We start from the raw sequence: 13,986 nt of genomic DNA, 5'->3' as shown, positions 1-13,986 counted from the left end.
TGCTCTTGCGCTAGGGCACCAACAACAGTTGCACGCTTTAAAAGATCCAGGTGAGATGGCATATATTCATACACGTGATGCCTTAACATAAATGTATGCCTTATCTTTCACCAATATACTGCATGACCAAGTTTTAATGTCATTCGAGTATTTACATGAAGTGTTCTGTAGTCCTCACATGCATGCTATGTGTCATGGTTCTCAGAAGTCATTTTATTTAAAGTTGCACATTTGCACATTTTCTGCATCTCTTGTTAAAGCATAGTCTTGCTTTGAATTTTGGCAATCAATAGTATGATTTTTAGGACTTAATGAATTCAGCAGCATGTTTAAATATCTTTATCTTCACCTCAAGAACTCCTCACAGTTTTCCTATGAGAAGATCCGGCCTCCTTTTTTATCAGTTAGTTCAACTGTTAAAAGTTTCTTTCGCATGTTCATGTTTCAATTTACTTTTATTGAGAGTACAGTATATAAAAGCTTGCCTAAATGGAATAGAAAGTAGCATTATATGCTCCGAGTGGATTGTGAGCTGATGCTCTTGTCCATTTAAATGACAATTCTCCCTTGATTTCTTCTTAGCTACTTGCTTGTTTTTCCATAAAATCCAGGTAGACTTTTGGCCTTCCGACGTTTTTCGTTCTATTTCACACAGCTTGGGGGAGTGGTGTGGCAGTGAGGGAGGTAATGATCTCCTTTTTGGGGGTCACAGCTGAAGAAACGGAACTCGCTATCTTCTGAGTTAAGGACCGGACAGAATCATCCATAGTATAAGAAAACACTAAAAACTTTTGGCTTACAATGTGAATCATTGATCCACCTGATTGGTTGGATTCCTCATACCCACACCCATGACACCCTTGAGGCAATTGTTGCACTCTAGAAACATGTATAACATAAGATAAAATAACACAGTGTAACATAACATGTATCTTCTCACGGTCCCTCTTGTTATATATCTTATATGTATGTGCATATATTGACGAGAAGTGTGTAACATGGCAAACTGCAAAATTAAAAATAAACCGCAGTGTGGAAATCAGTAGGAATGGTCACTAGCATTGTAAAGATGCACTCTTGTTTCCATTGTCAAAGGACAAAAGGCACAAGCAATGGAAAGAGAAACGACTTCATGCACTGGCCTTGTGTTCAAGAGATGACATGAAAACTGTAATCACCAGCATGCAGTGATTGGAACCAATAAACTCTCCACGGGAGCAGTACAATAACCAAAGTTCCACAATTACCCACATGCAAGGACTCTTTCAATATACATCTGATCTAAAGTCCTGGTAGCCCTGTGCTTAGGCTCTGTGAGCTGGGTCACCTACTCCAGATTTCTGCTGGAAAAGACTTTACAAGATTCAAGTACAAAGTTTGAAAAACAAAAATGTTTGTGCTTGTGCAAACTAGTGCACCAATAATATGGGCAATCCTATTCTCCTTTCCATCTTTAAAAGTTTCCACCAATGCTTCATTGGGAAAAAGAGAGCAAATATCTTAGGGTCAAGGTGTCAAAGCATTTGGGAAATCAAGGGTCCATAAAATGAATAACATCACTTTGAACAGACTGTTCCCCAAACCCATGACATTCCTATTATTTGGAGTGTTCTCATGCTGGTGATATCATGATATATAGATGAGGTTGGATGTTGAAATTACCCATCTGCTCAGAAATTGCACTTTGCACATGCACTTTTACGCATTACACTTTCTTTGTATGCACCTTTTTCATTGCACTATGTTAGACCTGTCAGCCTCAGGTTGGTCTTTCCCCAAACTTTTTGCCTTCCTCCCTTTATTTTTGCTGATCTGGTTTTTGCTGGCCTTAGGACTCTGCACTTGACCACTGCTAACCAGTGCTAAAGTGCATGTCCTCACTCCTTAAAGCACGGTTACATTGGCTTATCTCCAATTGGCATATTTAATTTGCATGTAATTCCTTAGTACAGTAGAATCTGCACATTAATTTCTACATGTGAGCCTCCAGCACTGATTGTGCCAACCGCTGCAGTAGCCCTATAAAACATGTCTCAGTTTACCATTGCAGTCTGTGTGCAGTTTTAAACTGCCATTTCATCTGGGCAAACTAGACCTTTTGCCAGGCTCAAACCTTCCTTTATAATACATATAAGTCACCCCTAGGGTATGGCCTTGTTGGACTTTTCTGCTTATGCAGGGTCATCCCAAACTTTTTGCCTCCTGCCTCCTATTTGTTCTGACCTGTTGCTGTTGGCTTTTGAACTCTGAGCACTTTACCCCTGCTAACCAATGCTAAAGTTCATATGCTCTCTGTGTAAATTGTAATGTTGATTGGTTTATTCATGATTGGCATATTTGATTTACTAGTAAGTCCCTAGTAAGGTGCACTAGAGGTGCCAGGGCCTGTAAATCAAATGCTACTAGTGGGCCTGCAGCACTGGTTGTGCCACCCGCATAAGTAGCTCTGTAATCATGTCTCAGACCTGCCACTGCAGTGTCTGTGTATGCAGTTTTAACTGTAAATTCGACTTGGCAAGTGTACCCACTTGCCAGGCCTAAACCTTCCCTTTTCTAACATGTCAGACACCCCTAAGGTAGGCCCTAGGTAGCCCCAAGGGCAGGGTACAGTGTATGGTTAAGGTAGGACATATAGTAATGTGTTTTATATGTCCTGACAGTGAAATATTGCTAAATTCATTTTTCACTGTTGCAAGACCTGTCCCTCTCATAGGTTAACATGGGGGCTACCTTTAAATCTGATTAAAGTGTAGATTCCCTTTGGGAGCGGATGGACATGTGGAGTTTGGGGTCCCTGAGCTCACAATTTAAAAATACATCTTTTAGTAAAGTTGATTTTAAGATTGTGCGTTTGAAAATGCCACTTTTAGAAAGTGAGCATTTTCTTGCTTATACCATTTCTGTGACTCTGCCTGTTTGTGGATTCCCGGTCTGGGTCAGTTTGACAGTTGGGCTGGTTGCACCTCACACTAGACAGTGACACAAAGGGAGCTCGGGTGCAGTCTGCATTTCCTGATGAGCCATCTGTCCTAGGAGGGAGGGGAGGAGTGGTCACTTACACCTGAAAGGGCTGTGCCTGTCCTCACACAATGCCGTCTCCGACCCCCTGGTGAGTGTCTGGAGCTTCCACTGGGAAAGGCAGGATTTCACATTCAAAACAGACTTTACTTTGAAGTAGGCCTACTTCAAAGGATAAATTGGGCATAAGAAGGGCACCCAAAACCACAGACTTTAGAACACTTCTGGAAACAAGAGGAACCTCTGCCTGGAGAATAGCTGAAGAGCTGAGGTGAAGTGCTGCCCTACCTGTTACTGTGCTTCGTGGAGCTATCCTGCAGTTGCTGCTTCTGCCAGAGTAAGAGGGCAAAGACTGGACTTTGTGTGCCTTTCATCTTGTGAAGAAATCTCCAAGGGCTTGATTTAGAGCTTGCCTCCTGTTGTTTGAAGTCTCAGGGACAGCAATGACTTCTCTCTACCAGCACCTGGAGTCTCTGGAGAGACTCCTGCTCTGACAAGTGGTGCTCTATCCAGTCCCTGGGCCCTTGAAAGGAAAGCTGGTGGAAATTCAAGGAAATCGACTTTGGACGACTTCGGACCGATGCCGCTGCTGAATCCAGTGACGCCGCCTGCACCCGACTCCGTGATCTTCGCTGGAACGCGACGATCTTTGCAGGCCCGACGCCTCCTGTTGTTTGAAGTCTCAGGGACAGCAAAGACTTCTCTCTGCCAGCACCTGGAGTCTCTGGAGAGACTCCTGCTCTGACAAGTAGTGCCCTATCCAGTCCCTGGGCCCTTGAAAGGAAAGCTGGTGGAAATTCAAGGAAATCGACTTTGGATGACTTCGGACCGACGCCGCTGCTGAATCCGGTGACGCAGCCTGCACCCGACTCCGTGATCTTCGCTGGAACGCGACGATCTTTGCAGGCCCGATGCCGCTGCAGCCCCGCTGAAGTCCGAGACTCCGTGGAAGTAGCCACACCAAGTCGTGACTGATGCCGCTCGAAGTGCGCGGATTCAACATTTCGCACAGACGCGCAATACCCGAACTCGCGCAACGACTTGTTTTCACTCTTCACCAAAGGTTCTGTACTTGGGGGTCTACGCGACTCAGTGTCCGGCGCCGCTGGTGTCGGCTTGTTGGGAACGACTTCGCTACGACGCCGTGTTAACACCTCATCGAAGCATTTTGTGTTTATAAGTTCTATTTTTTAGTTTAATCTTTAAACATTCACTTGACTTGTGTATGTCGGATTTTTGTCGTTTTGGTCTTGTTTTGTTTAGATAAATATTTCCTATTTTTCTAAACTGGTGTTGTGTCATTTTGTAGTGTTTTCATTAAGTTACTGTGTGTGTTGGTACAAATACTTTACACCTAACACTCTGAAGTTAAGCCTACTGCTCTGCCGAGCTACCAAGGGATAAGCTGGGGTTAGCTGAGGGTGATTCTCTTTTACCCTGACTAGAGTGAGGGTCCTGCTTGAACAGGGAGTAACCTGACTGTCAACCAAAGACCCCATTTCTAACAGGCCTGGACAGCCCAGAGGACAGGGTCCACTGTATTTACAATATTTTATATGTTCTTTTAGGTTGTGCATATCCTGGTAGTTAAAAACTCTTAAACTCATTTTTGACTATTCCAAGGCCTACCTCTTCCTTAGGATAATATTTGAGTCACTTCTATTACATTTAATAAGCTGTGACTTCCAAATGAGAAGATAGTAAAGTCAGATTTTAAATTACATTTTTGAAAATACCACTTTCAGGAAGTTGCCACTTTCCTGCCTTAGCCGTTTAGTGGCTGTAGCCGTCTCAGAGTCACATGAGCAGGTGTAGCTAAGATTTGGGTTTTGTGTATTCTTCCGAGACAACCACACATAATAGAAATTGAGGAGAAATGCGAAACCCACAATGCATCCACATAAGATTCCAAACTTGTAGGCATATATTAATATATATCACGTAGAGTAAGATGGTAAGTCCAAGGAAGTTTTATTGTGGTTTTTGGACAGGTGATCAGAAAGCCGACACGTCTTTCGCCCCCTGTGGCAGGTTTCCCTGGGGGTTTTACAAGACTATAAATTATACATAATAATTAGGTCTACATTGAGTGAGGCTATGGAAAGCTGGCTTGTAGTTACTTAGGTGTGATAAGGAAAGAGAGTAGTACCATGATGTACCCAATAGTATTCGGTGTACTGTGAGCAAAGCAGAGAATAGAGTTAACACCCTATGTGAGGAAGGGTGTGCAAAAAACAAAAATTTCAATATCGGGAGAAACAGTACTGACATATACATGTTTTTCTCGGTTCGTTAAAGGAGCCAATAGTGCCATTCTACTTCTTTGTTAAGACCTCGTCGAACTGTATCAAAGCGAAGAATAAAACTCCTTTCACATTGTCGTAGTTTTAATTCAAGGTCTCCACCTCGAGGGTGTTGTTTTAGTTTTTGAAGACCGCAGAATTTGAAGGTTCGTGTGAAGGGATGGCATTTGACGAAATGTTCAACCAGTGGCAATTTTAAGTCATCTTTTTTTATATTGCAGTAATGTTCTTGGATTCTCAATTTTAATGCTCGAGTTGTACTTCCTACGTGGGCCTTATTGCAAGGGCAGATGATAAGATAAATTATGTTGGTACTCTCAACTGCTGATTGAACTCAGTATCTACAGGCTTCCTTTTTCAGTATACAGGTTAGACATTAACCCTCTGGGATCTGACATACGGACTAATGAATCCATTATCTACAAAGACTGAATTTGGGGATAACAGGTTAGATATCAATGTATTGTACATATGTTGGGTTTGACTTACCAACGCAACCATATGAGAGCTCCTAATACGTTGTTATCCTGAAAGTTATACCTTTTGGCATTATGTTGGATCAATGTAAACTGGTTAATGTGCTATATATACAAATATTTCCCTACACAGAATGAATATATTGACCGGCCAAAAATGTTTTCCACCATACTGGATTTTCTCAGATGATTTATTACTAGGTATGTGCTATCTCTTTCTCCACACATCTTTGATGCCGCAATAACCTATAATATACTCACCTGTGAGCCTGTATATTAAATAAGTGATGCTACTAACGTAACTTTGCCAGCACTTGCCCTTACAATCTACTGCATACCCCAATTAGCATGACTAAAGTTCACCGCTATCTGACTATATATTGCCTAATGTATGACCCTCATTTAATACCATTTGGGAATGTGATCACTACCTACTTACCTAGAGTCTTTTGCACACTCTTCCTCACATAGGGTGTTAACTCTATTCTCTGCTTTGCTCACAGTGCACCGAATACTATTGGGTTCATCATGATACTTCTGTCTTTCCTCATCACACCTAAGTAACTACACGCAAGCTTTCTATAGCCTCACTCAATGTTGACCTAATTATTATATATACTTTACAGCCTTGAAAAAGCCCCAGGCAAACCTGCCATAGGGGGCAAAACACGTGTCGGCTTTCTGCTCAAATATCTTCGATCCCCTGTCCAAAAACCACAATAAAACTTCCTTGGACTTACTATCTTGACTCTTCGTGATATATATTACTATATGCTTACAAGTTTGGAATCTTATATGTGGATGCATTGTGGGTTTCGCATTTCTCTTCAATCTCAAGAATTAAAGTGGGGCAAATTGGTCTATACCACATGTGATAACCCACATTCAATTCAGAACGGGTATTTTAAAGGATGAGAGAGATGGATCATAGGAACTCCGTTTTTGACTTACACATAATAGAAAGCTTAGGTCGACCGGGATGGGCCATTACTGGCAGTATGGAAGAGTGAAACTGGGCACAGCCCTACTTACACTTGAATGGGCTTGAATAGGCTGGGCCCTGCCTCCACACAAAGGGCTGCATACCTCACTGTAGTTCATCTGGAGCCAGGGTAGGTAGGACGCCTTTTTACTTCAGAGAGACACCACCTCCTCAGTGGGCCTGTGGATAATCAGCCAGGATACAGGACTTGTGTGCTGCTGAAAGGACTGGCATTATATACTGGACTGCTGCTATGATGGAACTGCTGCCCTACTGTCCTGACCTGCTGCATGCTACCCTCTTGCCTGGGTGAGAAGGACTGGACCTGCATCTGTTGAACTCAAGAACCCAAGGTGACTCCAAGGGCTAGGTGCCTGGCCTCCTGACTAGAACCTCATGGACAGAAGGCTTCAACAATCTTGAACTCAGCACCTGGACACTGCCATCCATGAGTCCTACCCTGCAAAATGGTGCCCCCCAGTCCTGGAGCCTTGGAAGTGGACCTGAAGGTGCTCTGCCAGCCAGTCTGTTGATCTAGCAGAACTAATGCATCTCCTCTGCTCCGAGGCACAACCCCAAACACTTCCGATGCATCACCTCTGCTGCGAGCATTCTCCTGATGCAAGGTCTCTGCACTGACCTTTCAGACCGCAACGGAACCTTTGCCTGTGCATAGCTTTCCCGATGCAAACCTTTGCATGGCAAATCTCTCTTCAAAAGCAGCCTCAACAATGACACAGGTTCTCGCATCGCAGCCTCACATCTCTTTGGAACCAACGTATCACCTCAACTCTACAATGCATCCTTGAAGCCGAACTTCACATCGTAAGACCTCATTGACAGAATCCTCTACAACACTGCAGGACTTAGCTTCGCAGCACCTCAGAACCAATGCATCACATCAGCTGTGTGACGCATTTTTGGAGAGGAACATCGCAACGCTCTGCAACCAGGACCTAAGGTACTCTTGTTCTGCGGGCCTAACTGGGTCCCTGTAGCCAGCCCATGCTCAATCACAATTGGCCTTAACTTGTGACTTTCTTCTGGTTCGGTGTGACCACATAAGCACTGTTGATGCTTTGTGCTTTTTGGAGCTATTTCCACTGAAAACATTGAATCTGCATATCTTCAGTTCTACTGATTGATTTTTGTCATTTTGGTCCTGTTTTATTTATTAAAAATAACTGTATTTTTCTAAATTTGAGTGGGGCCATTTTTTGGTTAATTTTCACTGTGGTACTGTATGACGTTTTGCACAAATACTTTACACATTGCCTCTAAATTAAGCCTGACTGCTCTGGGCCACGCTACCAGGGAGTTGGGCACAGGTTAAATTGGAGTTTGCTTGTGATTTCAAACTGACAAGGATCGTGGTTTCTGCTTAAGTAGGGTTTCACCCCTCTCAACCAGCAGCCCAATTTCCTATAGACTTTCACCCTTTCCTTATAATTGCACTTATCACTTTAAGCAGACTTAAAACCATGAAATTATTAGGAATGTAATGGATTTGGGCAATAGTCATTTCAGAGTAAAGTATTTTCATTTGGATGAACTACTGAATGGATTAGAAAATGGAGACCTGTCATAGTAATTCCAAGATGGTGCTGACTTGAGAACATAACGATGTATGAAGCATATCCCTATTCCTGTGATTGATTTATGACCACATTGTTTGATCCCCACATTGATGAATTTATTTCACAAATGTTTTAATAATATGTATAGAGGAAATCGTGTATCAATATGTTCTCCTCTAAGGTGTAGAGGATTATTGATAAAGTGAAATTGTAAGAAAAATGACAAACATACTGAATGAGTGTCTGCTTTTGTTGTCTATGGATGTCAATATTTCAGCAGGGATATGTCTGCCGAAGGCGTTTTTACTTTTCTGCCGAAACTCATTACAGGGAATGAACTTCATAGGCAGTTACTCCCTGGAGTACAGGTGTACGTCCTGGAACACATTTTTTTAAAATATATTTACGACTCGGGTTTGAGTTAAAAAAAAGATACATTTTCCCTTTTTCCTGCCATAGAAAATTTTCTCAGCTTTAACAAAATTGGTTTTACGCCAAACCTGGCGTTAAAGTATAACTTCACTCAAAAACCTTCCTTTTTTAATGTGAATCCACTTAGTAGTTTTGTGATAGTTGCCTTTGAAAAAGGTAATATTCAGGCTTCAAATGGTTAAAGTTTAAAGCTATATTGGCAGTTAAACCACCAAGGATAAAACCCACAACTTCTGCTAATTACATTTCATTTTTTCATAAGCTATGATGAAGTTATGAAGGGCTTGAAATGTTTATTCTGCCATCTTTACGTTTGTGAATTCACCTAAACCCACGAGTTGCATACCAGGGAAATAATTGTCACAGAGAAAAGAAAAGCCACTATGACCAGTTCTCAATCACTAAGTGGGTAGATAGGTACCCAGCGAAGTAAAACGTAGCTCAAAAAAGGAGAAAAATGCATTTGAGGCAAATGCAAATTTAGTGAAATGCAAATCAAAATGAAGAGCGCACAACTGCCTTTTTTGGATTCTAAAATGGGTGTCATTTGTTCAAGCTTGTGAGTTTGTGAGAATAGACAGATTTCACTAACACATAAATGAAAGTGAATGCAAATATATGGCACCAGTTTCTGCATGGTTAAAGGACCAAGAGAGTGAAATGGAGAAAGCCACATGCAAATCATTGGGAAACAATATTAAAACCATTTTCATACCGACCGACCACTGGATGAATAAATATTATTTCAGAAGCTTGGATCAAGGGTTTCAAGAAATTTGTGAATCTGAAACAGAATATTAAAAAGGTGAGGGCCTGCCTCCAGCTACCATGAGGCGTTGGTGTGAGGGCGCAGGAACTGGCAACAGGCTAAGCCCAATGTCCAGCCCCACTGCGTAGGTGGGAAAGCCGTGCTTGGCACGAGATAGACGGAAGGAGGTTGTGTGCGCGGCCTAGCTAAGGGCCAGTGCCCTTCTTCTACCCCCAGTGCGCATGTCTAAGGGGGAGAGCTGTGAGGCGTGGACAGAAAGACAACAAGAAATGGAGGTGGTGGGGCGCAGAGCTTGGTCTGCATCTAAACCCATCACATCGATCCGGTGGGGGCTTGACACTGGGCCCAAGACAGTGCTAATATTCCTAAAAAAACGGAAAGCTGCAGTTAAGTAATGGTATGGTTTAGGTAGTGCTACAAATATAACTTCCTCACAGCAAATACTTAAGACAACCACAAAAACACTTTCACGACGGTTCCCAACAAAACCTAAACCCCTGAGACTGCCCAATTACAATACAGACCACTAGACTAACCATAACTCACGACGAACCATGAAAGCTAGCTCACCCCAGACCGGGCTCATGACCGCACACACGAAATAAATGGCTTCACAAATGCCATCAATGCCATTATAGTGGCATTTCATATCACCTAAGTATTGATATTATCAGTGACATCAGTATTGGTGCATTATAATTGCTTAGCATATTTGTTGTTATGTGTGATTAGTAAGTATTGCATCCATTTGTACTGCTGCAGTAGATGGCAGAGTATTATATTATGTTCAGGGAAATCCATGTGTTTACACTCTTGCTATGACACCGAGACTGTTGCAGAAACTGTGAGAATATCCAGGCTTTACCTAATGATTCACGTGTTATGATTGAGCATATGTCTGGGTCTTGACAAAGTAATTTCCTTTGAGTAGCCTAGATGGAAGGCGCTGCTGACACTTCTGGCCTGGGTCTTCAAATCAGGGGCAGCTCCTCTGCAGGGGAGGAGGGGTGTCGCCCCCCTGGCTGAGTCAGCAGATGAAAAATAAAACAATAGCTTGCTATTGTTTTATCTTTCATCATCATTTTTCTTCATCTGGCTCAGTCAGCAGGTGCAGAGAGGGGCGGGTCTGGGTCACCGGGAGGTGGGAGGAAGCAAGAAGGGAGAGTGCGCTAAGTGCGCATGTGTGTTTGGCAGGCCGCCTGAGGCCGGGCAAACACACATGCGCATTTAGGCTTCTCCAACCCAGATTTAAACACAGCCTGTCTGGAAAAAACAGCCCAGACCCCAGGCTTGTGTCTGAGTAGCATTGACTGCCGCTCAGATCAATCCTGACGCTGCTTACTTGCCATGTTTAGCACCTAAGCAGCACCAGGATTGCTGGGGAGCCTGTGCTAGTGTCCCATCGAATACTGGGACACCACAAGAGCAGCGAGGTGGCAGAAGACAGCGGCGGGAGAAGGGCGGTGGAGGTAAGTGTTTTTGTTTTTTTTATGTTTCGCCAGTCGTCTCCCCCCCCCCCAGCACTCCCCCTTGACATATGCGGCAGCCGCTGCTGCTTCTCATCCTTGTCTGCAGTGCTGCAGAGATTTGTGCATAGAGCTGTGCTGGCATCCACAGTGGCCTACTGCTTATACAAGTACAACTGGAGCGGTCTAAGCAACAAGCAGTCGGAAGAGAGGGAGCAAGCATGGGCAAGTAGAAGTGGAAAGGGGCAAAACGGTCATGGGTTGCATTGTTTTCTTTCATTAAGAAGTCAAATTGGTAGAGAAGCAATTGAGAACGTTGCCTTTACACTCACATATTTCTAAGTGAATTGAAGTTCTATTGGTGGGAGACCTTACCTGTCCCAATGTGCACTCCACCCCACCAAGGAAATCATCATCACGGGGGCCGATGCTGCAGTGCCCATGAATATCATACACTTCGAAACGCAACTTCTGAACCTCCTCAAAGTAATAGTCCACGGTAAAGACCTTGGAGAAGACAGGGTGCAGGTTACTCTTAATGACCTCCGTCCTGTCCACCTAAAAACAGAAGCAGAAAAAAACAAGCCTCAAAGTTTGACCTCACAAAGCAGTCAGACAGTTAAGTTTTATGAAATACGAATACACAAAATTATGTGAATTTCATCTATGGTTCCCCAAACCCTCCCCTGACTACCAGTAGCAGCACCCAATATAGTTGGAAGCAGTACATTCTTTCCAATGGTTATAATAAACCAAAGGCTATCATTCATTTCTCTTGAAGCCCTTCTTAGTCAGTGAAGAATGGGTGTGGCATGGCCAATAATATTCTGACCAACAATTAAAGACTGTCTGGGCTATATGCATCCAGTGATACATTGCATTTACCTCCCAGTGACACAGTGACACCACTATTATTGACATCACCTGGGCATAGCATGTCAAGTAACTGTTGGACTTGGACCTTCTGTAGGATTATCTCCAAACTTTTTGGCTTCACTCTCTAGTTTTCTCAATCTGTTTTTGTTGGCGTTTAGGTCACTGTACACTTTTGCACTGCTAGCCAGCGCTAAAGTACTTGTGCTCTTTCCTCTAAATGTGATAAAGTTCACTTACATCGAATCAGAACATTTAATTTATTTGTAAGTCCTTAGTAAAGTGGCACTCGGGTATCCAGGGCCTGCAAATGAAACGCTACAACCTGCAGCCCACTTAAGTAGCTCCTAAAACATGTCTTAAGCCTGCCATTAAATCCACTGTGTACAGTTTTAAACTGCCATTTTAACTTAGCAAAATAAGCCTTTTGCCAAGGCAAAACCTTCCTTTTTAATACATATACATCCCCCTAGGGGAGGCCCTAAATAGCCAAGAGGGCATGGTGTGGTGTTTTTAAAAAGTTGCATATATATGTTTAACTTTTACATGTCTTGGTAGTGAAAAAATCTTAAATTCATTTTTCACTACTGCAAGGCCAGATTCGCCAATAGGATAACATTGGATTCAATTATTACATTTAAGTAATAACTTTCATTTGGGGGAGGTGGGAATGTAGCATTTGGTGTCTGTAATTTAAAGCCCTCTTTAATATGAAAGCCAGATTTTGAGTCACAATTCTGAAAATGCCACTTTAAAAAAGTTGACATTTTCTCGTCCTAACCATTTGGTGTCTGAAGTCTGCTTCCTGGGCCAATTGACTAGGTGTTGCTGTAAGTTGATCTTTGTGTATTTTCTTCCAGACTGTGAGACAAAGTGGAATATGTAATGGCAGGATGGGCCACCTCTGATGAAGGGGAGGAGCAGTCACCTACTAAACTTACACATCTCAAAGGTTCTGCCGGAGCATTCTCACAAAGGGTTTGACACCAGTCTTTTGTGACCCTGAACAAGTTGGGACCAGGGCAGGGAGGCAGGAAATGCCAGACACCTCCAGGGTTGGAAAGCTCAAGAACCTTCTCTTTTTTCAAAGTGGGCACCAGATAAATAGTGGACCCTCAGACCCACCTCTTCAGGACACCTCTGGACGTGTGTAAGACTCAGAAAAACTGTTTTGCTGCTCTGAAGAAGGCTGTGACTCTTCTGGCCTGCTGCCATGCTGCCTGAGTGAAAGGACTGGAAATGCATCTTGATCCCAGGACCACCAGAGTGATTCAAAGGGCTAGTTGGCTGGCCTCCTAATCAGAGCCTCAGGAACAGAAAACACTCCAACCACTCTGAACCCAGCATCTGGACTCTGTGTACTGTGAGCCCTAACCCCCAAGTGGTGCCACCCTAGTTCTAGGCCCTTGAAAGTGGGCGTGAAGGTGCTCCACCAGCCCAGCTATGGTCCTGTGAGCAGAACAGATCCATTGCTATGCACCTCTTCTCAGCTTCTTTGGAACTGCTGCAGTACGACACAGGAAGTAGCTTCGCAGCCCACAAAGTCCCCAGAACTGCTGAGCTGGGTGCATCCTCAACGCCAGCCTCCGTGTCGTAAGCCCCTCATTAGCGGCATCCTTAAGGATGATGCAGGACTCTGCATAGCAGCACCGCAGCTCCTCAGGACCACCACTGTGCCACACATCCTCAACATGGGATTTTGCAACGCTCTGCAAACCAGGAATTAAGTTACTTTGTCCAGCCCACACTCTATTGCGGTCGGCCTGAAGTTGTGTTTTTGCCCTGGTCCAGAGCTACCAGATAACCACAGTTGGCTCTTTGTGCTTCAAAACACAATTTTTATTTAAAACTTTAAAATTGCATATCTCCAGTTCTACTGATCGGACTTTTGCCATTTTGGCTCTCAAATAATTTATCACATTTTACTCTACTTTTCTAAATTGGTGTGGGATTTTTCTTACGTTGTGTTTCACTTTTTTAATTCTTGAAGTGCTGCATAAAACCTTTACATATTGCCTCTAAGTTAAGCTTGACTGCTTTTGTGCCAAGCTACCAGAAGGTTAAACATAGGTTAATTTGGGGTTTTCTGG

At 43.3% G+C, this 13,986-nt stretch overlaps 1 protein-coding gene across 2 annotated transcripts in view; it reads right to left on the bottom strand.

The window, feature by feature from the left end:
• Nucleotides 1-13,986, bottom strand: part of CPNE7 (copine 7) — a 606,098-nt gene that overhangs the window by 360,661 nt on the left and 231,451 nt on the right. For both annotated transcript variants that reach the window (XM_069216819.1, XM_069216820.1), the window contains exon 3: nucleotides 11,399-11,581. In XM_069216819.1, the coding sequence (XP_069072920.1) occupies nucleotides 11,399-11,581 (183 nt within the window). The remainder of the gene's footprint in view (nucleotides 1-11,398; nucleotides 11,582-13,986) is intronic.

This window comes from Pleurodeles waltl, chromosome 12, assembly GCF_031143425.1.
Source record: "Pleurodeles waltl isolate 20211129_DDA chromosome 12, aPleWal1.hap1.20221129, whole genome shotgun sequence".
Taxonomy (NCBI): Eukaryota; Metazoa; Chordata; class Amphibia; order Caudata; family Salamandridae; genus Pleurodeles; species Pleurodeles waltl.
The sequence above is the reverse complement of the archived record's forward strand: the minus strand, read 5'-3'. Positions and strand labels throughout refer to the sequence as shown.